The sequence below is a fragment of the Pan paniscus genome, chromosome 3 (assembly GCF_029289425.2).
Source record: "Pan paniscus chromosome 3, NHGRI_mPanPan1-v2.0_pri, whole genome shotgun sequence".
NCBI classification, from domain to species: domain Eukaryota; kingdom Metazoa; phylum Chordata; class Mammalia; order Primates; family Hominidae; genus Pan; species Pan paniscus.
In genome coordinates this window covers 51,738,249-51,766,228 of record NC_073252.2, presented here as the reverse complement: position 1 = coordinate 51,766,228, position 27,980 = coordinate 51,738,249, and the positions used below count along the sequence as shown (strand labels likewise).

General features: G+C 41.6%; 1 protein-coding gene across 2 annotated transcripts in view; it reads left to right on the top strand.

The window, feature by feature from the left end:
- Positions 1–27,980, top strand: part of FRAS1 (Fraser extracellular matrix complex subunit 1) — a 490,598-nt gene that overhangs the window by 242,649 nt on the left and 219,969 nt on the right. For both annotated transcript variants that reach the window (XM_008957670.5, XM_003832280.6), the window contains exons 15-17: positions 18,142–18,285; positions 25,688–25,828; positions 27,461–27,601. In XM_008957670.5, coding sequence (XP_008955918.2) covers positions 18,142–18,285; positions 25,688–25,828; positions 27,461–27,601 — 426 coding nt within the window. The remainder of the gene's footprint in view (positions 1–18,141; positions 18,286–25,687; positions 25,829–27,460; positions 27,602–27,980) is intronic.

The window sequence follows — 27,980 nt, the reverse complement described above, 5'->3', positions numbered from 1 at the left end:
CTATGAGGCAGAGCTTGGTGACAATGCTGCCTCACCCACTGCTTGCCTCCTGTTGTGTGACCCAGTTTCTAACAGGCCACAGACTGAAACTGATCTGTGCCTGGGGGTTGGGGACCCCTGGTTTAGGAGATGGTACCTGGTGTCTAGAAAGCCCTTCATATAAGTTTAGAGACTTGGGTTCTGCTTTCCATTGTCCTTCTTCCTTGTTCCTTTTATTTCATTTCCCCTTTCATTCTTTTTTGACCATTGTTCTAGGTCCTGAGTACATGAAGTGTATAAAGTAAATAAGATTCAGTCTTTGCCTATAGTGAGCTCACAGTCAAGGCAGGTTAGTTGTTGCTTATAGAGATGTAAAATAAAACAAAACAAACAAAAACAAAATCCAAAAGCCTTTGAAGTTTATTCTATATCTGAGTGCTGTATGGTCTCAGATTTTGAGACGTAAAGAATCAAACAACTGAACATTTTACAGGATTATAAGGGATAGGATTATTTTGAATGGCACCTCTACCACTTGCTGCAAGAGGGCTTTGGCAAACCATTTAACCTCTCTGAACTTCAATTTTTTCAACTGCAAAATGGGGATGATATCATCTACTTTAAACCATTATTATGAAGGTTAGAAAAGCTGTTTGAAATGTATAAATACATTATGCCTGGCCTTAGTATGTGGACCGTAAAAGGCAGCTATTGATATTATTGAAACCATTCCTTTATTTTTCAACCTATAGAGATAAAAACCAAATAGCTTACATTAAGTAACAAAGAGCTTTCTGCCATTAATGTCTCATCTAAATAAAATCTGCTTTTATATGTTATGGAGAAGTAAATATATAGAGAACAGTATACTGTATTCTTTATAGCAAATTTAAATCCCTTTTTCTTTTAAAAAGGAAAGAAAATTTTAAGTGCTCAGATTAAACAATGAGAATCTATGATTATTTGTTTCTTAGCCAATATTGTGACATATTTAGAGGAAAAGTTTATAATAAAAAAACCTATAAAATTTACATCTAGGATGTTGACCTAGTTGAGATTTAAAAGCTGTGGCCTGAGCAGGGGACCTTCTGAAGTTAATTATTTGTTGGAACGATGGTTGACTGGAGCAGCCAGTCATTTGCAGAAATGAAGCACTGACCTTGCAAAGCCAGGTCCAAAGCAGCAGGGATTTAATGGGTCTTGGTGTTGTGTTCCAACACATGACTTATCCCAGCCTGGCTGTGCCCTGGGTGGACCTCTTGACAATGGCACCTATGAAACTACTGTTCTGAAATCCAGGAGCCCTCCTCGCAAGACAGGGGCCCCCCTTTCTCTGTTGGGATAGTCATCGCCAAGCTGGTGTCACCTCCATGGCCCTTGCAACATACCCCAGGATTGGAGGGTTAGTCTCAGTTTCATTGCTGGGTCACATACTCAGTTTAGGGGCCCTGCATGTTTCTACCACTGCCTTCACTCATTTTGTTCTACTCTTTAAATCCTATGCATTGTTCAGAACTTCTTTGGCATTCTACATCAATTATGGTCCCTTACTAAATTGCTGACTGTCTCATAAAGGTGACTTATTGCTTCAAGTGGTATCTCCTGTCTCTTCGATTCTGTTCATGCATAAATATTTGTGGAGCCTCTTCTATGTACCACGCCCTGTCCCAGACACCAGAGATACACAGTGAAGCAGACAGAAAACTTCCCTCTAGGTAAGGAACTTAACTTCCTCAATGGGAGGAGAGTGCCTCTAAACAAATAAACAAGATAATATTATACACTTAGATAGTTATCATTATATGAAATTATTATTATCAGTGCTATAAAGATACCTTACAGGGGAATATGATAGGAAATGATCAGTCATTGGGGCAGGGACATGCCGTATACTTCTGAATTTCACATGGTGCTAAGTATATCTGTGGCCCTCTGGAATAATTTTTGATAGAAAAAATGTGATAAACCATTGCATAGAGAGCAATGAACAGAAATGTACAGGCATGACTAAACTTTGGCTTACAGATGACCTATCTTCCATTTGGCTTCCACTATTTGCTCCTTGTCAGCAATTTCTGGCTAGTGGTGGCCTCAGGATAATTACAGACTCTCTATTTTTCTCACCCCTCTTTTTCTTCTCTTTTCCTCATGTTTAACATAGTTGTGGGCTTTATCAGAGTTGGGAAGGTGACTTATAAAATAAACTGTCTTCAAAACTTGGGTCGTGTCCATGGAGTATTTCAGGCCATTCAGAAGGGAAGACAATAGGATTGCCTTCCTAGAATGTAAGTTTTTTTGAGTAAACAAGACCCAATGAGGCAGGTGACAACAGTGTTCCAAGGCCCCTCTCTCTTTGGATATTATATTCATATGCAGAATAAATGGAGAGAAGAGGGGGAAACCGCTGGTGGTGTTTTGTCTGGGACCTTTGCTTTGGCAGGAAGCTGGCTGTGTTTGGCATTTGTCTTTGCCACTTCTAGACCCTTGCTGTGTATGCCAGAAGACAAATGACAGAACAAAAGTATCACATACAAGCAGAGAAAGCCTGCCACAGATGCCACAGAGTTTATCTTTCAGACAGATCCCATTCTTCCCGACAAATCTGAATCCCAAAGTATTTCAGCTATGGATTACAAACTAGTGACAAGTCTTCTGGCTTTCTGCCCAGTTTGGAAGGTTCTCAGTTACTTTAGCTAGACTGTATGGCATACGTTCTTTCTCTTCTCCATTCCCCACCCAAGCACTGTCCCTGTTCTGCCCTCCCCTGCTTCTATGCTGCCCACAGAGCTAACAGCACCTCCCTGTTGTTGCTGCTGAGATCTGAGCAGCTGTGTTAGTGCAGCCAGGAGGTCTGAAAACTCTCCCCATCAAAAGGTTGTTTTGGTTTGTGGTCCCGCCTTTGGCTCTTCAGTTTCAGTAGACATCACTGGAGTAGACAATAGGCATTTAATTAACAGCGGCCACTGGGTGTAGGACTGGGGAGGGAACACAGGGAGTCCTAGCAGCTGTGGATTTTCAGTGGTCACAGAGGATGAGTAGAAGCTGAGAAGCTGGTGGTCTTGAAAACCCTTGGATTATACCTATGTTGTCGATTTAGGAATATAGGTAGAGGGGCAGGAAATAGCAGAGATAACTTTACCAGATACTCCTGATGAGCTGAATGTCTTGCTTTGTCCTCTGACTTATGAAGCAATGAAAAGTCCATGTGGACCTGCCAAAGCCTTCATTGGCTGGGAAGTAATTTCCTTTGGTTCAAGTTCTGTGTCTACCAAAGACCCTGCTAAAAATTCAAATATATTACTCAAGACGGGTAAATCATTCAGCTGTATCACAATCATGGTTAATAGGTTAACAAGTTATTTACCTAGCATGTACCTTAGGGAAAAGGACTATAGCTTTCCTCCCTCCACCATTAGGAAAATTACTAAAATTCCCCCCAAATACCAAATGAATTTATGTTTATTCCAAAAAAAAATTAAAGTCAATAAAATATAAGGTATAATAAAAAGTCAGCTAAAATTTCTAACTCAAACTCCCCTAAATCACTACTGTTAGTATTTTGGTGTATGTCTTCCTAATTTATAAAGATATCTTTTTGTGTGTCTATACACATACACTTTTTTTTTCAAAACTAAAATCATACTCTATTTACAGTTTTATTGCTTGCTTGATTTATGTTATTACTTATCCTTCTACAACATCTTTTTAAACCTGTTGTATAATTTTCCATCTCTGGCTATGCAATCATTCATTTAGCCAATCCTCTATGGTTTGATATTTGTTCCTAATTTTTTTAATTATATGTAACCATGATGTAAACATTTTTAGTAGAAATTGTGGTAAATATTTTTGAATCAATTTTTAGACATGTGACTACCGGGTCCAAGGGTTTATGTACAGTTTTTAAGCTTTTTGACACAGAGTAACATATTATACTCTTTTAAGAAAGTTGTACTAATTTGTACTCCTGCCAGAAATGTATAAGGGTGCCTACTTGCCAGCACTCTTGTCAACACTAGGTATTACAAGCCTTCTTAAATTGTCAATTTGATTGATGTAAAAGGAAATCTTGTTTAATTTTTTTCTTTTACCTATTTTTGGGATTCTTATGAAGCATGTGGAGTTAATCATGCTTGTCAGTTGATGGCCCATTTTCATCATTGGTCTGGGCCAAGCTATTCTCTTGCTTATTTGTCTGCCCATCCATCTGCCTGTCTATTCGTTTTGTTATCATGCCCTATTCCCATTCCCCTTCTTCCCAGCTCCCCTTTTAAATAACTATACTAATGTGATTTAGTGTGTACTTTTTGTATGTATATTCTCTTATTGTTTTGTATGCCTGGGTAGATATTTCCTTCTTTTTTTTTTTTTTTTAGATGGAGTCTCACTCTGTCACCCAGGCTGTAGTACAGTGGCGCAATCTTGGCTCACTGTAACCTCCGCCTGCCCAGGTTCGAACGATTCTCCTGCCTCAGCCTTCTGAGTAGCTGGGACTACAGGGGTGTGCCACCACACCTGGCTAATTTTATTTTTTTGTATTTTTAGTAGAGACAGGATTTCACTATGTTGGCCAGGCTGGTCTTGAACTCGTGACCTCGAGTGATCCACCCGCGTCGGCCTCCCAAACTGCTGGGATTACAGGCACAAGCCACCAAACTCAGCCAGATATTTCCTTCTTTCTTGACTTTTTTTTTCTCACTAAGCAGTGTTTCTAGGATGCATACATGTTATTAGGTGGTGCAAAAGTAATTGCAGTTTAAAAATATAATGTGCATGTCTCATCCAGTGCATCTAGTTGCTGCTCTCCTGTTTGGTTTGCATATCTCCAGCTTTTGATGATGCTGAAGATTTTTTTTACGTGTTTGTACTTTTTTCTATTATGAAGTTCCTCAAGCACTTACGAGTTTTCAGAATATGTGGAGACCAGACATTCCCATTTCAGGTGTAAAGCCTTCAATTGGCAAAGGGAGGCAGTAGCAGGCAGAGGCCCAGTCTGGGAAGAGACAGAAGATTGGAGTAAAAGGATCAAAAATGGTGATGGCTCAGATCTCTTTGGAACTTCTTTTAAATTAGCCTGGAGTTTTAGCGTCTCAGGCGACCAGCCTTGGCCTCTTGTGGGGCTGTGACTGGGGAGGAGGAAGTGGTCTTTCAGGAATCGGAGCCTCACCAAGGTATTTCCAATCACTTTCAAAGAGCTTTTGCTGTTGTTTTGTAGAGGTTGCAAGGAAAGAACTGCTAAGTGTGAAGCCCCTGGGCGAGGCTGGAGCCCATTCGTATAGCTGCTGGCCGAATCCCTGCAGGCTGTAATTCTTCCCTTCCCTTCCTTTCTAAGTGAACCAACCTTTCCTGTAGTCTTTTCCATCCTTCCCCCTTCTGTCTTGTGTTGCACTTTAATTTGCTCCCTTTAAAATTACTTTGATTTTGACAGCAGTTGAGACAAACTGCAGCTCTCCCCATGCCATTCATGTGATCACACACAAAATTCTCTGCTTTTCCAAACTTGCCATCTCTCCATGTCCTCGTGAACTAGGTACAACAAATATTATTATTTCCACTTTACAAATTAGGAAACCAAGGAACAGTGAAGTTGAGTTCAAGACAGAAAAAATTTTTCATTCAACAAGAGCTTCTTATTGAAAATTTACCCACTGTCTCCTGATAATACTTCAAAACTTGGCGAGTACTACCTAGTCATTTGTGAGATGAGAATGAAAGCTGGCAGTTGCCACAAACTGGATAATAACAGAATGAAGGAATTTGATTTGCGTATATCACACCTGCTTGTGCCTGAAGTTAGGGCTTTTTCTGTGCAGTTGTGAGTAAAAACATCTTGGCAGTTTGAAAATATGAACTGCAGCCTCACTGATGAATCTCAGAGGAACTACAGATCACTTGTGCTAATTCTCTGGAAACTTACTCCAAATGGCCACAGAAAAGAGGAAATGGGTGTCTGTGTCCACTGCTCTGGGTCTGGGAAGGCTTTGTGGAAAATAAGGTGCTTACACGAAGTGCTTTTAATGTTTCCCTGGAAAAGGGCTGCATTTTATTCTTAGAGAAACATAGCTTAAAACATTTTAAAAGCAATCTTCTATTTCAAAAGTATCAAATACAAAAAGATGTGTGTTATTTTTAGAGTAGGGTTTTAGTAAAGAATTGCCAAAAGAAAAGTAATTTGTTCCTTTTCATTTTCGAAATGAGTTGCTCAAGAAGCCAACACATGTCTGGTTATGCTCCAGAAAAGTCAGGGACCTTACCAAATAAATTATCTGTTACATGCGAGATAAAAAGATAGCTTTCTCTTATTCACCCTCTTTTAACATTTATTGCCACAATGTTCACAATATATAATTTAAACCTGTGTGATCTGAAATGTATCACTAAGAGAAATTATGGTGAAAAGTCAGGGAGTGACCTCTTATTTTTTATAATAACCCAAATATAATAAAAGCCATATGTGAGAGATAAGCTGTGGTAGCGTATGTTCAGTGTTAGAAATTAGAAATCAATTGCAAACACAGTGGGATTTTTGCTAAATCAGTAGATTATAGCTGTTCTTGCCACTCAGGGGAAAATGGGTAACTATATGGGAAGATGGGTTTGTTAATTTGTTCCTCTCTCTCTCTCTCTCTCTATGTATATATATAACTATTCCTCTTTATATATATATTTTAAGGTATACGACATGATATTATAAGGTATGTGTATATATATTTAAGGTATATAACGTATTATAAGGTGCATATATATATACCTTATATAAAATATAAAATATAAGGTACAGATATATACTTAGCCTTATAAAATATAAGGTGTATAAACATAAATATATATTATTAAATATATAAGGTACATATTTAAGGTATACAATGTGATATTATAAGATGTATATATATATGCACACACACCTTTTTATAGTGATGTGTATATAAATATAAATACACACACCTTATAATATCATGTTGTATACCTTAAATATACACAATACAATTTATTTTAAAGAAACCACAGTGGAAGTATATCATTATAAGAGATGAAAGCTCAGCATATTCCTGTGTTGAAATAAAAATTCCTTCTGCTGTTGTGTCTGGCCATGGAACATGTCTTTTGTGTAATATATAAAAAAACAGCAGGACCACTGTCATTGTTTGGTACTCTATATAGATGCAGCGTCAGTATTTATCATCATAAGCAGATTTGGACTTCAGAATTTATTAAGTATGTATTACAGCTTCAAGTTTCTCTTAAGTTATATCTTAAGACTATGACCTAGTGGTGAGTTGTTTCCACGTAGAAGGTAACTGAAAGGATAAATTCCCCATAACCAATTTTAAAAATCTGCTGTGCATTCATTTAGCCTACATTTAATGAGTACTGACTAGGTGCCAGGCATCAGTCTGGATACTGGGGGTTTGCAATGACTAAAACATGGTCCCCATTTGGGAGGGTATTGAATTTCATTGAAGACTGAATTCCATTGAGATTGATTCATAACTGAGTAAGTTAGTACAGTAGGATAAATATGATAAGAGAGGCATATGCAACATGCTGCAGGAACGTAGAGAAAGGTTATCAGACAAGTTTAGCAAAGCTTCACAGAAGTAGTGACAACTTAGGAAATATAAACAGGAAATTATATATAAACAGGATTTTAGGGGCTAAGGAAGGAGCCAGCGACGTTGTGGGCTGGGCGAATCCTGTGTGGGGCATCAGAACTCATAGATGGGCACATGGCACATGTAGGGTGCCCTGCTTCATAGAATTGGTGTGCAAGGGGAGATAGTGGAAGATAGAGCAGGAAAGTTAAGGAGAGCTCAGTTTGTGAGGGGCCTGAATGCCATCCCTAAGTCTGTTGATTGAGGTCATCCTGCTCATTCTTTGGTCCCTGTCCTGATTGGTAACACCGAGGGTGTAGTAAAAATATCTAACAAGCTGTATGGCACAGATGCACATCAGAGAGGAGGGGGACCCCAGACCTTCTCCTGTGTCAGACCTTTTGTTTGTGGAGCATGGTGTCGGGTGGAGATTCCGGGGATGAAGCTCGGGGTGACAGCCATTTATCAACCAGTTTGAAAGTATTTTACTATTTTAACAACCAGTATAAATGCATGTCTGCGCTGCTATTCAGCCAGTCACTGAAGAGAGCTAGGGAGCTGTGCTTTAATTTCTTATCTCCTCTGTACCTCTGGACAAAGATGATTTCATCCCCTACAGATGTCTTGAGTTACTTTCTTTTCTCCCCACTGCCAGAATGAACTCTCTAAAAAGCAGAAGTGATCATTCCACTGCCCTGATTAAAACTTTCCATGGCATGAAGTCCAAGGTCCGTACTCTGGCCCATCTGAAGTTGGAAGTCTGACCCCTGTTGTCTTTTCAGCCTCACTTTCCATTCATCATTTCCTTGGCACTTATGCCCCAGTGCAGTTTGCACAATGTCACCAGTGCACCTAGGCAACAGAGTGTTCTAAGTGTTCCTGCAGCAGACCTCAGATAACCTGTGGCTTACCTGTGGCCAGCTAAGAACGTGCCTTACATGTGTCTTTGTGTGCTTCTGTTGAATGTTGATGTATCAGCTTGGCATAACTTTTTAGAAATGAGAGTGGATTTTTTGTTTGTTTGTTTTGGTAATGACTTTAGATCAACTCCAGAGTGAGTGAGGCAAAGGCATGAACAGTCGTTGACTCTTCAGATGATGACTACAGTCAGTAATGAAAGGGTGGTAGAATACATGAATGTCAGGCAGATTTCATGCATGTTAAGGGTAGAATTTGTTACTGAGATCTTTGCATCCACATCTTTAACTATAATTTAGTACCAAGTAAATTATAACTAAAACTTATCCAAAGCTTAAGGGTAAGTTTATCCTTAAACTTATCCTGCATATGGACAGTATTCTCATGTTCTACATTTATAAAATATAAATAAGGAGTTAAATATAAATGAAGTCACTTGAGAGACATTTGTAAAGCACAAGCAGTGTGCCTTGTACAGAGTTAACAAAATAGAAATGGGCCCTGCCCTCATGGAGCTTACGGTCTCACAAGGGAACCAGATGATAAATAAGGAAACTTTCCTTTGTCTTTGCTTCCCACCCCACTAGTCCAAGTCCCCTCTCACCTGGGTCATGCAGTAGACTCTGTGCTGGTCTCCTGCTTGCTAGCAGGTCCTTAAACCCTCTCTACATGGCAGCCAGAGAGTGGTTTGAAACATGTCAATCAGATCTTGTGTCTGTCTTGCATGAGCTCATTTTTGACTTCACATGGTAATTAGGATAAAAATCCTAATTTCTTTCCTTGGTCTCCAAGGTCAAATTTGACCAGGCCTCTGCCTATGGCTGCAGCCATGATTCATGCCATGGCCCCCCACTGTGCCTCACCAACTCCAGCCACAGGGGCAGCCCTCAGTTTCCCCAAATACACGTACCCCTTCCCTCCTCTAGAGCTGCTCGTGATGGTCCAACTCCCTGTGACTGGCTGCCTCTCATCCTTTTGATCTATAGTTAGTCCCCACCACCCCCACCACTGTTACTCTTTATTGCAGAGCCCTTTTTAGCACTTATTGCAATTCGTAATCATCCCTACCTTTTTTGGGGAGAAAAAGTGTCTGAAATTAGGACTTGCTTGTGCAATTTAGAACTGAGAAGAGAGAATTGGATCTTGAGGTTTGCAAGGCAGATATCCTTCCTTCTGCCTCCAAAGGGATGCCTACTTGAATTACTAAGGTAGGGTTACCAAGTTGCTTGCAAGCAGCAAGGCATTCATTCTACCTACCAATTTTGGTCAGAATCAATGCCTCTGCAAACTAGCTGGTGCTCCACTGTGAAAGAAACCTTTTAAGAATTAGGATGTATTAACAAAAGCATAGGTAGGGGTTAGCCATACAGCTAGCCAAATTCGAAAAAATTCAGTTATTCAGAATAGGTCATTCTGCAAAAGTGCTAAAGTGAAGAGTGAGCTTGAAGAGTAAAAAAAAAAAAAAAGCAAATGCTGAAGAGGAGAATATTTTAAAATCTTAAAGGAGCAAGTTATAGTAAGAAATTCAAGGTATAAGAGAAAAGCAAGCTTTGTGAGTTCTTAAGACACATGTGTAGGACAGATAATACTGGGGGGAAAGAGATAAAAAGGCAAAGAACGATAGATGTCAAGTAGGACTGGGTCCTCAGAAGGTTGAATCTGGGACTAGAGTCCAAGGAATCCCTCCTCAGCTGATTCTGATGGTGCTGCAGGTGGGAGGTGGTGATCCTGTGGACACTCTGTGGTGTGAGTACAAAAGGCAAGGGGGTGGAGGACCATCTGATTTCATTAAGCAGTCCTTCTTTCTCTAGAAAGTTATGATTTCCTTCTCTGTAAATCCCATTTCTCAAAAGCGTCTGATCTCCTCTTCTGAATCTCTTAGTGATTCTTTACTGAAGTTGTACTCCTGGCCCACAGAAATGGTTTTTTTTTTTTTTTTAATTATACTTTAAGTTTTAGGGTACATGTGCACAATGTGCAGGTTAGTTACATATGTATACATGTGCCATGCTGGTGCACTGCACCCACTAACTCGTCATCTAGCATTAGGTATATCTCCCAATGCTATCCCTCCCCCCTCCTCCCACCCCACAACAGTCACCAGAGTGTGATGTTCCCCTTCCTGTGTCCATGTGTTCTCATTGTTCAATTCCCACCTATGAGTGAGAATATGCAGTGTTTGGTTTTTTGTTCTTGAGATAGTTTACTGAGAATGATGATTTCCAATTTCATCCATGTCCCTACAAAGGACATGAACTCATCATTTTTTATGGCTGCATAGTATTCCATGGTGTATATGTGCCACATTTTCTTAATCCAGTCTATCATTGTTGGACATTTGTGTTGGTTCCAAGTCTTTGCTATTATGAATAATGCCGCAATAAACATACGTGTGCATGTGTCTTTATAGCAGCATGATTTATAGTCCTTTGGGTATATAGCCAGTAATGGGATGGCTGGGTCAAATGGTATTTCTAGTTCTAGATCCCTGAGGAATCGCCACACTGACTTCCACAATGGTTGAACTAGTTTACAGTCCCACCAACAGTGTAAAAGTGTTCCTATTTCTCCACATCCTCTCCAGCACCTGTTGTTTCCTGACTTTTTAATGATTGCCATTCTAACTGGTGTGAGATGGTATCTCATTGTGGTTTTGATTTGCATTTCTCTGATGGCCAGTGATGGTGAGCATTTTTTCATGTGTCTGTTGGCTGCATAAATGTCTTCTTTTGAGAAGTATCTGTTCATGTCCTTCACCCACTTTTTGATGGGGTTGTTTGTTTTTTTTTCTTGTAAATTTGTTTGAGTTCATTGTACATTCTGGATATTAGTCCTTTGTCAGATGAGTAGGCTGCAAAAATTTTCTCCCATTTTGTAGGTTGCCTGTTCACTCTGATGGTAGTTTCTTTTGCTGTGCAGAAGCTCTTTAGTTTAATTAGATCCCATTTGTCAACTTTGACTTTTGTTGCCATTGCTTTTGGTGTTTTAGACATGAAGTCCTTGCCCATGCCTGTGTCCTGAATGGTAATGCCTAGGTTTTCTTCTAGGGTTTTTATGGTTTTAGGACTAACGTGTAAGTCTTTAATCCATCTTGAATTGATTTTTGTATAAGGTGTAAGGAAGGGATCCAGTTTCAGCTTTCTGCATATGGCTAGCCAGTTTTCCCAGCACCATTTATTAAATAGGGAATCCTTTCCCCATTGCTTGTTTTTCTCAGGTTTGCCAAAGATCAGATAGTTGTAGATATGCGGCGTTATTTCTGAAGGCTCTATTCTGTTCCATTGATCTATATCTCTGTTTTGGTACCAGTACCATGCTGTTTTGGTTACTGTAGCCTTGTAGTATAGGTTGAAGTCAGGTAGTGTGATGCCTCCAGCTTTGTTCTTTGGCTGAGGATTGACTTGGTGATGCAGGCTCTTTTTTGGTTCCATATGAACTTTAAAGTAGTTTTTTCCAATTCTGTGAAGAAAGTCATTGGTAGTTTGATGGGGATGGCATTGAATCTGTAAATTACCTTGGGCAGTATGGCTATTTTCACGATATTGATTCTTCCTACCCATGAGCATGGAATGTTCTTCCATTTGTTTGTATCCTCTTTGACTTCCTTGAGCAGTGGTTTGTAGTTCTTGAAGAGGTCCTTCACGTCCCTTGTAAGTTGGATTCCTACGTATTTTATTCTCTTTGAAGCAATTGTGAATGGGAGTTCACCCATTATTTGGCTCTCTGTTTGTCTGTTGTTGGTGTATAAGAATGCTTGTGATTTTTGTACATTGATTTTGTATCCTGAGACTTTGCTGAAGTTGCTTATCAGCTTACGGAGATTTTGGGCTGAGACAATGGGGTTTTCTAGATATACAATCATGTCATCTGCAAACAGGGACAATTTGACTTCCTCTTTTCCTAATTGAATACCCTTTATTTCCTTCTCCTGCCTAATTGCCCTGGCCAGAACTTCCAACACTATGTTGAATAGGAGTGGTGAGAGAGGGCATCCCTGTCTTGTGCCAGTTTTCAAAGGGAATGCTTCCAGTTTTTGCACATTCAGTATGATATTGGCTGTGGGTTTGTCATAGATAGCTCTTATTATTTTGAAATATGTCCCATCAATACCTAATTTATTGAGAGTTTTTAGCATGAAGTGTTGTTGAATTTTGTCAAAGGCCTTTTCTGCATCTATTGAGATAATCGTGTGGTTTTTGTTTTTGGTTCTGTTTATATGCTGGATTACATTTATTGATTTGTGTATATTGAACCAGCCTTGCATCCCAGGGATGAAGCCCACTTGATCATGGTGGATAACCTTTTTGATGTGCTGCTGGATTCCATTTGCCAGTATTTTATTGAGTATTTTTGCATCAATGTTCATCAAGGATATTGGTCTAAAATTCTCTTTTTTGGTTGTGTCTCTTCCCGGCTTTGGTATCAGGATGATGCTGGCCTCATAAAATGAGTTAGGGAGGATTTCCTCTTTTTCTATTGATTGGAATAGTTTCAGAAGGAATGGTACCAGTTCCTCCTTGTACCTCTGGTAGAATTCGGCTGTGAATCCATCTGGTCCTGGACTCTTTTTGTTTGGTAAGCTATTGATTATTGCCACAATTTCAGCTCCTGTTATTGATCTATTCAGAGATACAACTTCTTCCTGGTTTAGTCTTGGGAGAGTGTATGTGTCGAGGAATTTATCCATTTCTTCTAGATTTTCTAGTTTATTTGTGTAGAGGTGTTTGTAGTATTCTCTGATGGTAGTTTGTATTTCTGTGGGATAGGTGGTGATATCCCCTTTATCATTTTTTATTGCGTCTATTTGATTCTTCTCTCTTTTTTTCTTTATTAGAAAATAAGTGGTCTATCAATTTTGTTGATCCTTTCAAAAAACCAGCTCCTGGATTCATTAATTTTTTGAAGGGTTTTTTTGTCTCTATTTCCTTCAGTTCTGCTCTGATTTTAGTTATTTCTTGCCTTCTGCTAGCTTTTGAATGTGTTTGCACTTGCTTTTCTAGTTCTTTTAATTGTGATGTCAGGGTGTCAATTTTGGATCTTTCCTGCTTTCTCTTGTGGGCATTTAGTGTTGTAAATTTCCCTCTACACACTGCTTTGAATGTGTCCCAGAGATTCTGGTATGTTGTGTCTTTGTTCTCATTGGTTTCAAAGAACATTTTTATTTCTGCCTTCATTTTGTTATGTACCCAGTAGTCATTCAGGAGCAGGTTGTTCAGTTTCCATGTAGTTGAGTGGTTTTGAGTGAGATTCTTAATCCTGAGTTCTGGTTTGATAGCACTGTGGTCTGAGAGATAGTTTGTTGTAATTTCTGTTCTTTTACATTTGCTGAGGAGAGCTTTACTTCCAAGTATGTGGTCAATTTTGGAATAGGTGTGGTGTGGTGCTGAAAGGAATGTATATTCTGTTGATTTGGGGTGGAGAGTTCTGTAGATGTCTATTAGGTCTGCTTGGTGCAGAGCTGAGTTCAATTCCTGGGTATCCTTGTTGACTTTCTGTCTCGTTGATCTGTCTAATGTTGACAGTGGGGTGTTAAAGTCTCCCATTATTAATGTGTGGGAGTCTAAGTCTCTTTGTAGGTCACTCAGGACTTGCTTTATGAATCTGGGTGCTCCTGTATTGGGTGCATATATATTTAGGATAGTTAGCTCTTCCTGTTGAATTGATCCCTTTACCATTATGTAATGGCCTTCTTTGTCTCTTTTGATCTTTGTTGGTTTAAAGTCTGTTTTGTCAGAGACTAGGATTGCAACCCCTGCCTTTTTTTGTTTTCCATTTGCTTAGTAGATCTTCCTCCATCCTTTTATATTGAGCCTGTGTGTGTCTCTGCATGTGAGATGGGTTTCCTGAATATAGCACACTGATGGGTCCTGACTCTTTATCCAATTTTCCAGTCTGTGTCTTTTAATTGGAGCATTTAGTCCATTTACATTTAAAGTTAATATTGTTATGTGTGAATTTGATCCTGTCATTATGATGTTAGCTGCTTATTTTGCTCATTAGTTGATGCAGTTTCCTCTTAGTCTCGATAGTCTTTACATTTTGGCATGATTTTGCAGTGGCTGGTACCGGTTGTTCCTTTCCATGTTTAGCGCTTCCTTCAGGAGCTCTTTTAGGGTAGGCCTGGTGGTGACAAAATCTCTCAGCATTTGCTTGTCTCTAAAGGATTTTATTTCTTCTTCACTTATGAAGGTTAGTTCGGCTAGATATGAAATTCTGGGTTGAAAATTCTTTTCTTTAAGAATGTTGAATATTGGCCCCCACTCTCTTCTGGCTTGTAGAGTTTCTGCCAAGAGATCCGCTGTTAGTCTGATGGGCTTCCCTTTGAGGGTAACCCAACCTTTCTGTCTGGCTGCCCTTAAGATTTTTTCCTTCATTTCAATTTTGGTGTATCTGACAATTATGCATCTTGGAGTTGCTCTTCTCGAGGAGTATCTTTGTGGCGTTCTCTGTATTTCCTGAATCTGGATGTTGGCGTGCCTTGCTAGATTGAGGAAGTTCTCCTGGATAATATCCTGCAGAGTGTTTTCCGACTTGGTTCCATTCTCCCTGTCACTTTCAGGTATACCAATCAGATGTAGATTTGGTCTTTTCACATAGTCCCATATTCCTTGGAGGCTTTGCTCATTTCTTTTTTTTTTTTTTTTTTTAATTGATCATTCTTGGGTGTTTCTCACAGAGGGGGATTTGGCAGGGTCACAGGACAATAGTGGAGGGAAGGTCAGCAGATAAACAAGTGAACAAAGGTCTCTGGTTTTCCTAGGCAGAGGACCCTGCGGCCTTCCGCAGTGTTTGTGTCCCTGGCTACTTGAGATTAGGGAGTGGTGATGACTCTTAACCAGCATGCTGCCTTCAAGCATCTGTTTAACAAAGCACATCTTGCACCACCCTTAATCCATTCAACCCTGAGTGGACACAGCACATGTTTCAGAGAGCACAGGGTTGGGGGTAAGGTCACAGATCAACAGGATCCCAAGGCAGAAGAATTTTTCTTAGTACAGAACAAAATGAAAAGTCTCCCATGTCTACCTCTTTCTACACAGACACGGCAACCATCCAATTTCTCAATCTTTTCCCCACCTTTCCCCTCTTTCTATTCCACAAAACCACCATTGTCATCATGGCCCATTCTCAGTGAGCTGTTGGGTACACCTCCCAGACGGGGTGGTGGCCGGGCAGAGGAGCTCCTCACTTCCCAGTAAGGGCGGCCGGGCAGAGGCGCCCCTCACCTCCCGGACGGGGCGGCTGGCCGGGCGGGGGGCTGACCCCCCCACCTCCCTCCCGGACAGGGCGGCTGGCCAGGCAGAGGGGCTCCTCACTTCCCAGTAGGGGCGGCCGGGCAGAGGCGCCCCTCACCTCCTGGATGGGGCGGCTGGCCGGGCGGGGGGCTGACCCCCGCCACCTCCCTCCTGGACAGGGCGGCTGGCTGGGTGGGGGCTGACTCCCCCACCTCCCTCCCAGTCGGGGTGGCTGCCGGGCGGAGACGCTCCTCACTTCCCAGACGGGGTGGCTGCCAGCAGAGGGGCTCCTCACTTCTCAGATGGGGCGGCTGCCGGGCGGAGGGGCTCCTCACTTCTCAGACGGGGCGGTTGCCAGGCAGCAGGTCTCCTCACTTCTCAGGTGGGGCGGCCGGGCAGAGACGCTCACATCCCGGACGGGGCGGCAGGGCAGAGGGGCTTCTCACATCCCAGATGATGGGCGGCCAGGCAGAGATGCTCCTCACTTCCCAGACGGGGTGGCGGCCGGGCAGAGGCTGCAATCTCGGCACTTTGGGAGGCCAAGGCAGGCGGCTGGGAGGTGGAGGTTGTAGCGAGCCGAGATCACACCACTGCACTCCAGCCTGGGCACCATTGAGCACTGAGTGAACGAGACTCCGTCTGCAATCCCAGCACCTCGGGAGGCCGAGGCTGGCGGATCACTTGCGGTTAGGAGCTGGAGACCAGCCCGACCAACACAGCGAAACCCCGTCTCCACCAAAAAAATACGAAAACCAGTCAGGCGTGGCGGCGCGCGGCAGGCTGAGGCAGGAGAATCAGGCAGGGAGGTTGCAGTGAGCCGAGATGGCAGCAGTACAGTCCAGCTTCGGCTCGGCATCAGAGGGAGACCGTGGAAAGGGGAGAGGGAGAGGGAGAGGGAGAGGGAGAGGTGCTCATTTCTTTTTATTCTTTTTTCTCTAAACTTCCCTTCTCGCTTCATTTCATTCATTTCATCTTCCATCGCTGATACCCTTTCTTCCAGTTGATCGCATCGGCTCCTGAGACTTCTGCATTCTTCACATAGTTCTCGAGCCTTGGTTTTCAGCTCCATCAGCTCCTTTAAGCACTTCCCTGTATTGGTTATTCTAGTTATACATTCTTCTAAATTTTTTTCAAAGTTTTCAACTTCTTTACGTTTGGTTTGAATGTCCTCCCGTAGCTCGGAGTAATTTGATGGTCTGAAGCCTTCTTCTTTCAGCTTGTCAAAGTCATTCTCCATCCAGCTTTGTTCCGTTGCTGGTGAGGAACTGCGTTCCTTTGGAGGAGGAGAGGCACTCTGCTTTTTAGAGTTTCCAGTTTTTCTGCTCTGTTTTTTCCCCATCTTTGTGGTTTTATCTACTTTTGGTCTTTGATGATGGTGATGAACAGATGGGTTTTTGGTGTGGATGTCCTTTCTGTTTGTTAGTTTTCCTTCTAACAGACAGGACCCTCAGCTTCAGGTCTGTTGGAGTACCCGGCAGTGTGAGGTGTCAGTCTGCCCCTGCTGGGGGGTGCCTCCTAGTCAGGCTGCTCGGGGGTCAGGGGTCAGGGACCCACTTGAGGAGGCATTCTGCCGGTTCTCAGATCTCAAGCTGCGTGCTGGGAGAACCACTGCTGTCTTCAAAGCTGTCAGACAGGGACATTTAAGTCTGCAGAGGTTATTGCTGTCTTTTGTTTGTCTGTGCCCTGCCCCCAGAGGTGGAGCCTACAGAGGCAGGCAGGCCTCCTTGAGCTGTGGTGGGGTCCACCCAGTTGGAGCTTCCTGGCTGCTTTGTTTACCTAAGCAAACCTGGGCAATGGCGGGCGCCCCTCCCCCAGCCTCGCTGCCGCCTTGCAGTTTGATCTCAGCTAGCAATCAGCGAGACTCCGTGGGCGTAGGACCCTCCGAGCCAGGTGCCGGATTTAATCTCCTGGTGCGCCGTTTTTTAAGCCTGTCGGAAAAGCGCAGTATTCGGATGGGAGTGACCCGATTTTCCAGGTGCCATCTGTCACCCCTTTCTTTGACTAGGAAGGGGAACTCCCTGACCCCTTGCACTTCCGGAGTGAGGCAATGCCTCTACCTGCTTCGGCTGGCGCACGGTGCACGCACCCACTGACCTGCGCCCACTGTCTGGCACTCCCTAGTGAGATGAACCCGGTACCTCAGATGGAAATGCAGAAATCACCCGTCTTCTGCGTTGCTCACGCTGGGCGCTGTAGGCCAGAGCTGTTCCTATTCGGCCATCTTGGCTCCTCCCCCCAGAAACGGTTTCTTGAAGAAGAGGGTGTTGTGTTTGTCCTGAGGTGTACATGTGTCAATAGCAGTTTAGGAACTAAGGAACCAACTGACATCCTCCTTGTATTCTAAAATATTTAAAAGAAAAATGATGACCAGTCCTTTCTGCCGTAGATTACTCACTGATTTTGCTATTCGTCTGCAGTCTGCCATGAGTCCTGTGCAGGTTGCTGGGGCCCAACGGAGAAGCACTGCTTGGCCTGCAGAGATCCCCTCCATGTGCTGAGAGATGGTGGCTGTGAGAGCAGCTGTGGAAAAGGCTTCTACAACAGGCAGGGCACCTGTAGCGGTGAGTGCTGGGTTGCGATGCTGACGTGTCCTTTCCTTTTTCTTTTCCAGCATCCCTTGTTGTATTCATATCGTAGCACATTACCAACGTTTCTTTTACTCAACATATATGTGAATAGCTGCTGAGATTAATCTTTGATTTAGATGTGTATAACACACTTTCCATCAGTGGGATTCCTCTTAATTGCCCCACCAGTCTGCTAGGGTTGGGGTGCTCATTCTAGCCTTGTCCCGCAGATGAAGATAGTGAGGCCCAGGTGGCCTGCTCAAGACCCACAGCTGGAGGGAAAGGAGCTGGGCTCCCACCCAGGCTTTCCTTTCCCCAAATCCCAAACTCTCTACCAACACCAGACTGCCTTCCAAATGTACATGGGGACAAAGAGACTATTAGGCCAGCTGAGGGCAGACCCGCCTTTGGTGTTGGTGCCACTGACTTAAAGCTGAGCAGTTATTATCCATTCTACCTTAACACCCATGGCCATAACAATGAGAGTTAACCAAGCTTAGCACTTCCTTGAACGAGGCACGGTTCCAAGTGCTTTATAAACATTAACCCACTGAGAGGCAGAAAAGTCAGGAGGAAAAGCATGGCTTTCGGCACATTAGTCAATCTCTGCATGTCAATTCCCACTTGTGAAACGGGAATAATAGTAGCACCTGTGGAAGACACAATAATGGGCTCCCAATGATGCCCTTGTCCTAATCTGTGGAACTGTCGTGTGTTCCCTTGAATGGCAAAGAGGACTCTGTAGGTGTGATTAAGTTAAGGATCTTGATGTGAGGATATTATCCTGGATTATCTGGGTGAGCCCCATGCAGTCAATCACAAGAGTCCTTATATGAGGGAGGCAACAGAGTCAAGTCAGAAAAGTGGAGTCGAGGATGGGACCAGAGGTCGGAGTGATAGAGTGAAGCAAGGAAAATGCCATGAGCATGCAGGTGACTTTTAGAATCTGGGAAAACGCAAGGAAACAAATTCCACCCCTGAGCGTCCGGGCAAGGAACAGATTCTACCCCTAAAGCTTCCAGAAGGAACTTTGATTCTAGGACTTCTAACTTCTAGAACTATAAGATGATAAGTCTGTGTTGTTTTAAGCCAAAGAGTTTATGGTAATTTGCTACAGCAGCAATAGAAAATGAATACACCCCCAACTCAGAAGGCTGTTGAGAGATCAAGTTAAGATATGCAAAGCACTTAGGATAGTGCCTGGGACATAGTAAGCATTCTATCAGTGTTTGGTGTTTAATCCTCACAATTTCATGAGGTAGGTATAACCATTCTCATTTTCCAGATAGGAAACAGAGAGGGTAAGAAACTTGCTTAAGGTCACATAGCTAATAAGGGGCAGAGTTGGGATTCCAGCTTAGATCTTCTGGCTCTGGGCCTTAACTGCCTGGGAACCACTCTACTGCTCATTATAATGTGGTATTTCCTTATGCACCTCTGCCTATTTTTTTTTATTTTCCTTTTCATTATCCTTTCCCCCTTTCCACTTCTGCACCTTCTTCTGTGTCTTCTGTCAGTCTTTAGATGAGCTGGCTACCCCTGTGGACATTGCCAGGTCTGCAGGCATCCTGACAGTAAATGAAAGGTTTGAATTGAGTTTACTTTGATGGTCATACCTATAGAGAGGCCAGGAGGACTTTTTTTTTTTTCATAACGAAGTCCACCAAATCAATAAGAATGTGTAGCTCATAAAACTTTCTTGAGTTATTGTCCTCATTTTGTTCATTGAGGAGGGCAACAGCAAAAATGAGATGATTTTAGGGACTTGACAAATCCACTTGTCTTAGAGAAGAGAGATAGCCCTTGGGAGCTGCTTGCTTAAAACTGTGCAGGGATCCATCAGTATTGCCAGTGTGAAAAATCTCTCTTGGTATTGATGAGTCACAGGTGGCTTTTGTGTGGATTCAAGAGAGAATAAGGAAAGAAAGGCCAGGCTGCCATTAGCCTAAGCATGTTAATCTTTTTCTGCCAGCATCACTTTCCTGCTCAGTTAAGCCAGATGTATTCTCTAAAGGTCGACAGATGTCAAATTTGCACTAATCCAAGGGCCTAAAGGCATTTACCCTTTAAGTCCCCTGGGATGCTGGTTACTGTCACTGATGGAGGAACGGTGACACTGACCTGCCACTGAGACTCTACATTATCTGGATTGAGAAGGCAACTTTTGCTGGAGAAGTGGTGTATTTAAAAAGAGGAATAGTTAATGTGAGACTTGAGGCTGTAAGAGGTGGGAATCTGCTTTATCTGTACACATTTTGAAAAGCATCTCAAAGAAACTTCCAGGCAGGAGGATGGATCATAGCTGACATTAGTCAACCAATGAATCAACAGATCTACAAGTAATTACTAAATACGTCATGTGCTTAGCCTGATGCAAGAGTTGGTGATGCCACTGGTGTTGACCAACAGGCCTTTTAATACACAAAACTGGAGCTTACGCTTTTTATAAAATTGTTACTATTCTCCAAGTTTGTATCAAAATGACATCAGAAATGTTCACAGAAATATGTTCTAAAACAACAGTGAACCAACTCACTGATTGGTATTGGAATGTTAATTAAGACGTCGGATGCTGATAATGCTGACTTATTTCCATTTCAGATTAATGCTATTCAAGATTAAGACCGGCTGGTGTGGGTTTAATAATTTATAACCTACCAGCCCGTATCTGTAGAAATCTCAGAGTCAAGTACTTAGAAAAAACCAGCATAGCCTGTTATGAAGGGTGGTATGCCCTGGCTGAAAGATCTTACAGTAACCAGGTTCACCTGTGGTACATGTATTGCGTTCTACAAATATTAGATATAAAGAGAGGGGCAATTCAAAGGAGGAAACCTCCTCATTCTTTTAAGTATTTATGCCATTATGAAGGGCTTTTTGGGTTGCAGCTAACATAATAAATCAAAGCATAATAAATCAGAGGTTTCTGTTAGTCATTCCCTCTCTTTTTTTTCCTTTCTTTCTTCCCTCCTTTTTTCTTTCTCCCTTTTTTAAATCTTCATTTCTCTTTTGCACCCATGCAACCATTTTTTAAAACCTTTTTATTTTTATGAGCTTATCTAACTGGGTATTTTTATTGTGAACGCATATGTATTTAATTTTCTTGAGATGTTACAAAGTGCATGCTGTTTCCTTCTTTTCTCACTCAGCAGTACATTTTTAAGATGCACCACGTTGTTCTCTCCCCTAGCCCTTCACTTCTCACTGCTATGTAGCACTCCCTGGTGTGCCCCCGTCATATTACCCATCCACGCTCCCAGTGATGGACTCCCTCCTTTCTCTCCATCTGCATCACTAGAGAGCACCAGGGAACAGCCTCAAATGTGTTCCTTTGTAAAGCTCTAGAGGGAGTTTCCTGGGATTTATACCCAGGAGCAGAATGGCTGGTTTTTTGACTTTGTATATTCTTCATTTGACCAAGTAGTGCCGGGTTACTTGCCAGAATGTCTGTGCAATCTACATTCCCAAGCATAAGGGTTCACTTATCTCCACATCCTTGCCACCACTTGGCATGATCAAGATTCTGATTTTTTCTGGTCAAGAGGTATAAAGAGTCAACCCATTAAATTTGCCTATTTCTGATGATTAATGAGTTCGAGTATATCTTCAACTCCTGTTGGTCTTGAAGTTTCCTATTCTATAGATTTCTTTTTAAATGTGCTTTTCCCATTGCTCTATTGGCCTTGCCTCCTTTTATGGAGTTCATTTTATGGAGTTTCCTTGTATGTTATAGATAGTAGCCTTTTTTCAGTTTTAAATATGCAAATTTTCTCACTCTGTTGTCTTTTAACTTTGAATATAATGCCTTTGTTAAACAATAATCTTTGATTCATTATTTTTTGCTTTAAGGTTTTGCTTTTGAATTTTTAATAAGACCTTTGCTAAGGTTCAAAAATAAATTAATCTGTCTTCTATTAATTTGATGTTTTATCTTAACTTAGGTTGTCGAGCCATCTGAAGTCCATATATATATATGTATATGGGTTTAAGTAGGGTCCCATTTGATTTTTTTCCATTTCATGATCCAGTTTTCCCAACATTGTTTAGTAATTCAGCCTAGCCTTCCTTATTTCTCTTTATTGTATATTAAATTTCCATATACACATAGTTCTGTCTGAGCTATAAGATACAGAAATTTCTAAATTTCCATAGTCTAAATATCTGTTCTTGTACCACTATCAAACTATTTTTTTCATTAATTTCTATGGCTTTGTAGTATGTCTCAATATCTGACTGGGAAAATTCCCTTTCTTTCCTTTTCAAAGTTGACTTAGCTATTCATAAGCTTTAGAGTACATTTACTGAATTCTTAAGAAAACTCATCTGGGGCTGGATGTGGTGGCTCACACCTATAATCCCAGCACTTTGAAAAGGCCAAGGCAAGAGGATCTCTTGAGCTCAGGAGTTCGAGACCAGGCTGGGCAATATAGTGAGACCTCATCTCTACTAAAAAAAAAAAAAAAAATTAGCCAGGTGTGGTGATGTGTGCCTGTAGTCCTAGCTCCTCTGGAGGCTGAGGCAGGAGAATCACTTGAGCCTGAGAGATTGAAGCAGCAGTGAGCCATGATCGTGCTGCTGCGCTCCAGCTTGGATGACAGAGTGAAACCCTGTCTGAAAGAAAAGAAAAGAAAAGAAAAGAAAGAAAGAAAGAAAGAAAGAAAGAAAGAAAGAAAGAAAGAAAGAAAGAAAGCAAGCAAGCAAGCTCATCAACTGGAATTTTTATTGATATTACATTGAAGTTATAGATTAGTTTGGGAAGAAATTACATCTTCCTAATAATTTTATTTAGATTTACAAATTTCCCTCTAGGTGTAACTTTAGGTGTGTCTTAAAATGTTTGATATGCAATGCTTTTATTGTTGGTCAATTCTAATTTCCAAAAATTGCTGCAATTTTTCATTTCTTGGAAATTGCATTTAGTTTTTAGATTACTCACTTCTGTTGAGATGTCAGTTCTAGAATTAGAAATCTCAGGAGGTTTTGTGGCATGTGGGAGGGAAGAATGCTTTTCAGATTCATTTTCACTTCTTTGTTCCAGTCCTGAGTTCAGGGGTGATTTTCTTTTTCCCTGATATTAAGGCCATTGCCAAAGCCCATTCTCTTACTCTACACATTTGCCTGTGAACAGATGCTGGATTCTCCAGGTTGCGAGATGGGACATTTGGCCCCATCATTTAGCGTCTTTTTTCTTATGTTCTCAAAATATTTTTCAGGAGGTTAGCAGAGTGTAGATGGATTAAGGGAATAGACAGAATAAATCTCAGCAGTTCTCTATTTTTGAAACATTGATTCTCTGTAGCAGGAAGGTTTGCTTTTTTTATTTTTAAAGACATTAGCCAACCAGCATAGAAAAGATTGAGTCACAGACTTGCCTGTGACTGCACTCTCCCTCTCCTCCTTCCACCCTTCATAAGGAGGCCTTTCTCTGCTCTGTTCAAAGCCAGTCTCTCAACTGTATTTTTGAATATGCATCCCTCTTTTCTCTTAGATATTCTTTCAGCAATCGTTCAAACTTTTCTTTTTAAAAAATTCTTTCCAGTTTCTAGAATTGCCTTGATTTTTTACAATATAAGAAAGACAAAACAACCTTTTCCCCTTTCAGTTATTTGTTTCCCTGTTGCCTTCTGTTCTCAGCCTGGGTCCTTTAAAGGAACAGTTTATAATCATGGCCTTCACTTTCATTTGGTCTAATGACTCCACTGAAATGTGTGGCACAGGACACCCACAGCCTGGTTCCTAAGTATAGTGAAACTTTTCAGATATTATTTCTACTCTCTGCACCTGTCATGACTTTCTTTTGGAAACCTTTTTCCTCCCTTGGCTTCTCAGTCACCATGCTCTTTTTTCTCTCCCTTATCTTTGGATCATTTCTTCTTGGTCACCTGTACTAGTTTTTTTTTTCTTCTTCTTCTTCTTTTCTTAAATGCTGATGCTACCCAGGTCCTTGCCCACTTCTGTCTTATCCTGCATACTTTTCCTGAATCACTCAACTAATTTTTAGTTTCAACAATTGCTTGTATATGATGACCCCATACCTCTCCCACGAGCTCCAGAACTGTAAGTTACATTACTCCCTGGATTGTGCATGTTCCAAACTGAGTTCATGGCACTCCCCCACACCTGTTCTTTCTTGTACTCTGTGAGCGACATCACTTGTCCCCCAAGACAGACCCCTGGAAGCCATGTGAGATGGTTTTTTCTTCACTGCTCTCAAATCTCTCATAACCTCCACGGTTCTAATTCAACCCCTAATCATCTTGATTCATGCTTCTTGCCATGGTCTTCAAATGCGGTTTCCAACTCTCCTCTTCACCCTCCAAACTGAGGCCAAAATGATCTTTCTTAGATACAAATACAGCCATGTTTCTACTGTGTTTAGAACTGCAGGAGTTCAAACTCATTGCCTTTCCTAGGATGAAAATCTAGACAACAGAGTCAGGCCATAGGTTTCTATAATCTGGACTTCCCATTTTTCCAGCCAAATGAAACTACTGTTTTCCTGGGCAGCCTAGTCTCCTCCCAGGTTCTGAGCCTTGGCTTACTTTGCTGCCTCAGCCTGGAGTACATTCCCCTCAGCCTGACATGGTCCTACTGCTTCCTAAGACAATGCTCAATGGTCGCTCCTCTATGAATGCTTTCTTGACTTTTCTACCTCTTACCCCCACCCTCACATTTTTTTTTTGAATTTTCATTGTGCCTATATAGATTGATCTGAGTGATATTTTAAATATTTCCAATATTGTCTGTTTCTTTTCCTGTATTAGACTACTAAGCTACTTAAAGTGAAAACTAAGTTGATTTTGTTTTTGGTTTCTAACCCCGGCACAAGACCTGACACAGACCTTAGCAGATGTTTTAGGGGGTAAATGAATAAGTGAATGAGATCCTGAAAGACTATGTGAAGTTCAGCAATTTTAACATAATTTTAGTAGCATGACCTTGCTTAGTAGAATCTTGACTTTCTGAATTCTCTCTCCAAGTAGGGTAGAATAAAGGATAAAATATTTGGTACATACTTATGCTAAAAAACTTTATTATTTATCTGAAATTCAAATTTTATGGAGCATCTGATATTTTTATTTGATAAACCTGGCAACTGCACCTCTAAGGCCATTTTAACTTTAAACCTCATATTAAGTTGGTGACACTGGTGGGTGTGCCTGAGAGTTTTTCATATGCTTAGTTCAATGAGTAATTCTTCAATTATCTTTCAACTGTGAAAACAAAAAGCACAGAGTCTGATGAAATGTTGGAATCAAGGAAACAGAATTTTGCTGAGCAGCCAGAAAATGAGATTATGATATTGATACCTATTGTGGATATTGTAAAGAATAGACTTCACTGCTTCTTTTGCTCACTATTGCCTTTCTCTGATGGGTTTTTTGCCTCCCCTTAGCTTGTGACCAATCCTGTGACAGTTGTGGCCCCAGTAGCCCCAGGTGTCTTACCTGTACTGAGAAGACAGTGCTGCATGATGGGAAATGCATGTCTGAATGCCCTGGTGGGTACTATGCTGATGCCACTGGCAGGTGCAAAGGTAAGAGATGGGTCACCATCATCATCATCAAAAAGTATTGAGTACATGTTTGACTATACTTGGTATTATATGTCGCTAATTTGGGAACTCGAGTGTATGATGGTAAAGCATTACTTTAAAAGATAGCTTTTTTCATTATGAAGCCAATGTGTATTTGATATGGGAGTGGGAGATATGGGTGGATGCTGGGGGACTAGAGTGCTTTCATGAAGGACTTGTGCATATTAATCATCATTAGAGTTCATTTGGTCCTTTTGAAATGCCCAACATACAGTCCTTGTTTACTTGTAAACCATCACTAACTTAGGTTGCAGATGTAACAGAATCATTTCTTTTATGACATAGGTCATATATTGGCAACTACAACACACCACAAAAATAAAATTAAAAAGTTAAACCAAGTTTGATAGCTAGTAAAGTTAAAGTCTGTATCCACTGGAAACTTGTTTTTGTGTGCTACTTATATGTTGTTTCTTTCAGACTTATACAGCCTAAACTATGAAACATACCCATTTGAGACTTTATAAATTTCTACCTTATGTATGCCTGACTTGTGTCTTTCCTTACAGGTAACTCTGAGAACTTCTTGTTGCCTGGGACATCTTGATCTCCCCTCCTCTCTGAAACATATGCCCACATCCTCACGTCTACCTACTGTCTGTTAGTGCAGGGTGTTTAGACCCATCTCAACATCTCTCCTTAGCAGCCTCCCCTTTGCCTGCCAACCTCTTCACTCACCCGGTGTTCACCACCTTTCCTCTGTGTCCTGCCCCCACGTTCTCATCCCATCTCTACCCACCACCCCCAACTCCTGACCATGGTCCTGCAGAGCCTTCTTCTCATATCTCACTCCTGACCCCAGCCCTGCTAGAGGCTCAGCCAGGCCATGCCACCAGTACCTGTCCCTTAGAGTCAGAGATGTCACCATTAACACCAGGGTCAAAGCAGGGGACATGTGTTCCTGACATTGTCATATGTTGTGGTCAGAGTCATTACTGTAATTGTTACTTAAAATCCTAGAATGTCAAAGCTGGAAGTATCTTAAATGATCATTTAGTCCAACCTTTCATTGTGCTCATGCCAAGAAAACTAGGCCAGGAGAGACCCAGGCTTGACTGAGGGCATTGAAGAATTGGTGGAGAAACTGCTCAAAATGCCGGTGCTTCCAACACTCTGACCCATGGCCTTTCCACTCTAATCCATTTAGGCAGTGTGAGGTTTAGGTCCAGACAGACCTAGGGCTAAATCCCAGTCCTGCTATGAATAAAGCATGTCATCGTGGGTAAATTTTTGAACTTCCAAGACCTCAGTCTCCTCATCTATAAAATGTAGTTAATAATGCCTACCTCGTAATGTTGTTAGGAAAATTAAAAGTGACAATGTGTAGAAAGTGCTTAGTACAAACACTAAATAAAGGGTAGCTAATAAGCAATATGTAGAGCATGGCTAAATGGTGGGTAAACGGCCATGTGGGCAGTTCTGGCAGTGTAACCACCTCCTAACACATTTTCCCCTTGGTTTGGTGTGACATCCACAGGGGACTAAGAGTCCCAGGCCTGCGAAGCCCAGCCAGGAAGTGGGCGCTTTGTTCACCCCGTCCCATTGTGTTCTCCCTGTCACTCTCTTCCTCAGTTTGTCATAACTCATGTGCCAGCTGCTCTGGGCCCACAGCCTCTCACTGTACAGCCTGCAGCCCCCCCAAGGCTCTGCGTCAAGGCCACTGTCTGCCCCGCTGTGGAGAGGGCTTCTACTCTGACCACGGAGTCTGCAAAGGTATCGTTGGTGTCACCATCATTCTTGAGAGGCTATCCCACAAGAATATAGATCTACTTTTTTTCAATAATATAACTTTCCAGTGTAACTTTTCTTCTAGTGTATCTTTTATGGCTATCCATACATTATATGCGTTTTTCATTACAGTAGTTTTGCAAAGGGTTAATCTGAAAAAATTTTATTTGAAAATTTGTGAAGACACTCAAAGTGTTATGATTTTTTTTTCTGGCTGTTTTTAGGGGGAATATTAAATTAAACAAACTAGAACTCTTATTTCCTCCTTTCTCTGCTCTCTTACCTTTGCTAATGTTTTTCTTAGACTTCATTTTGTTTTTCCCTAAAGAATTTCTTTTTGGTAATGACACTGCTGAGCAAACTG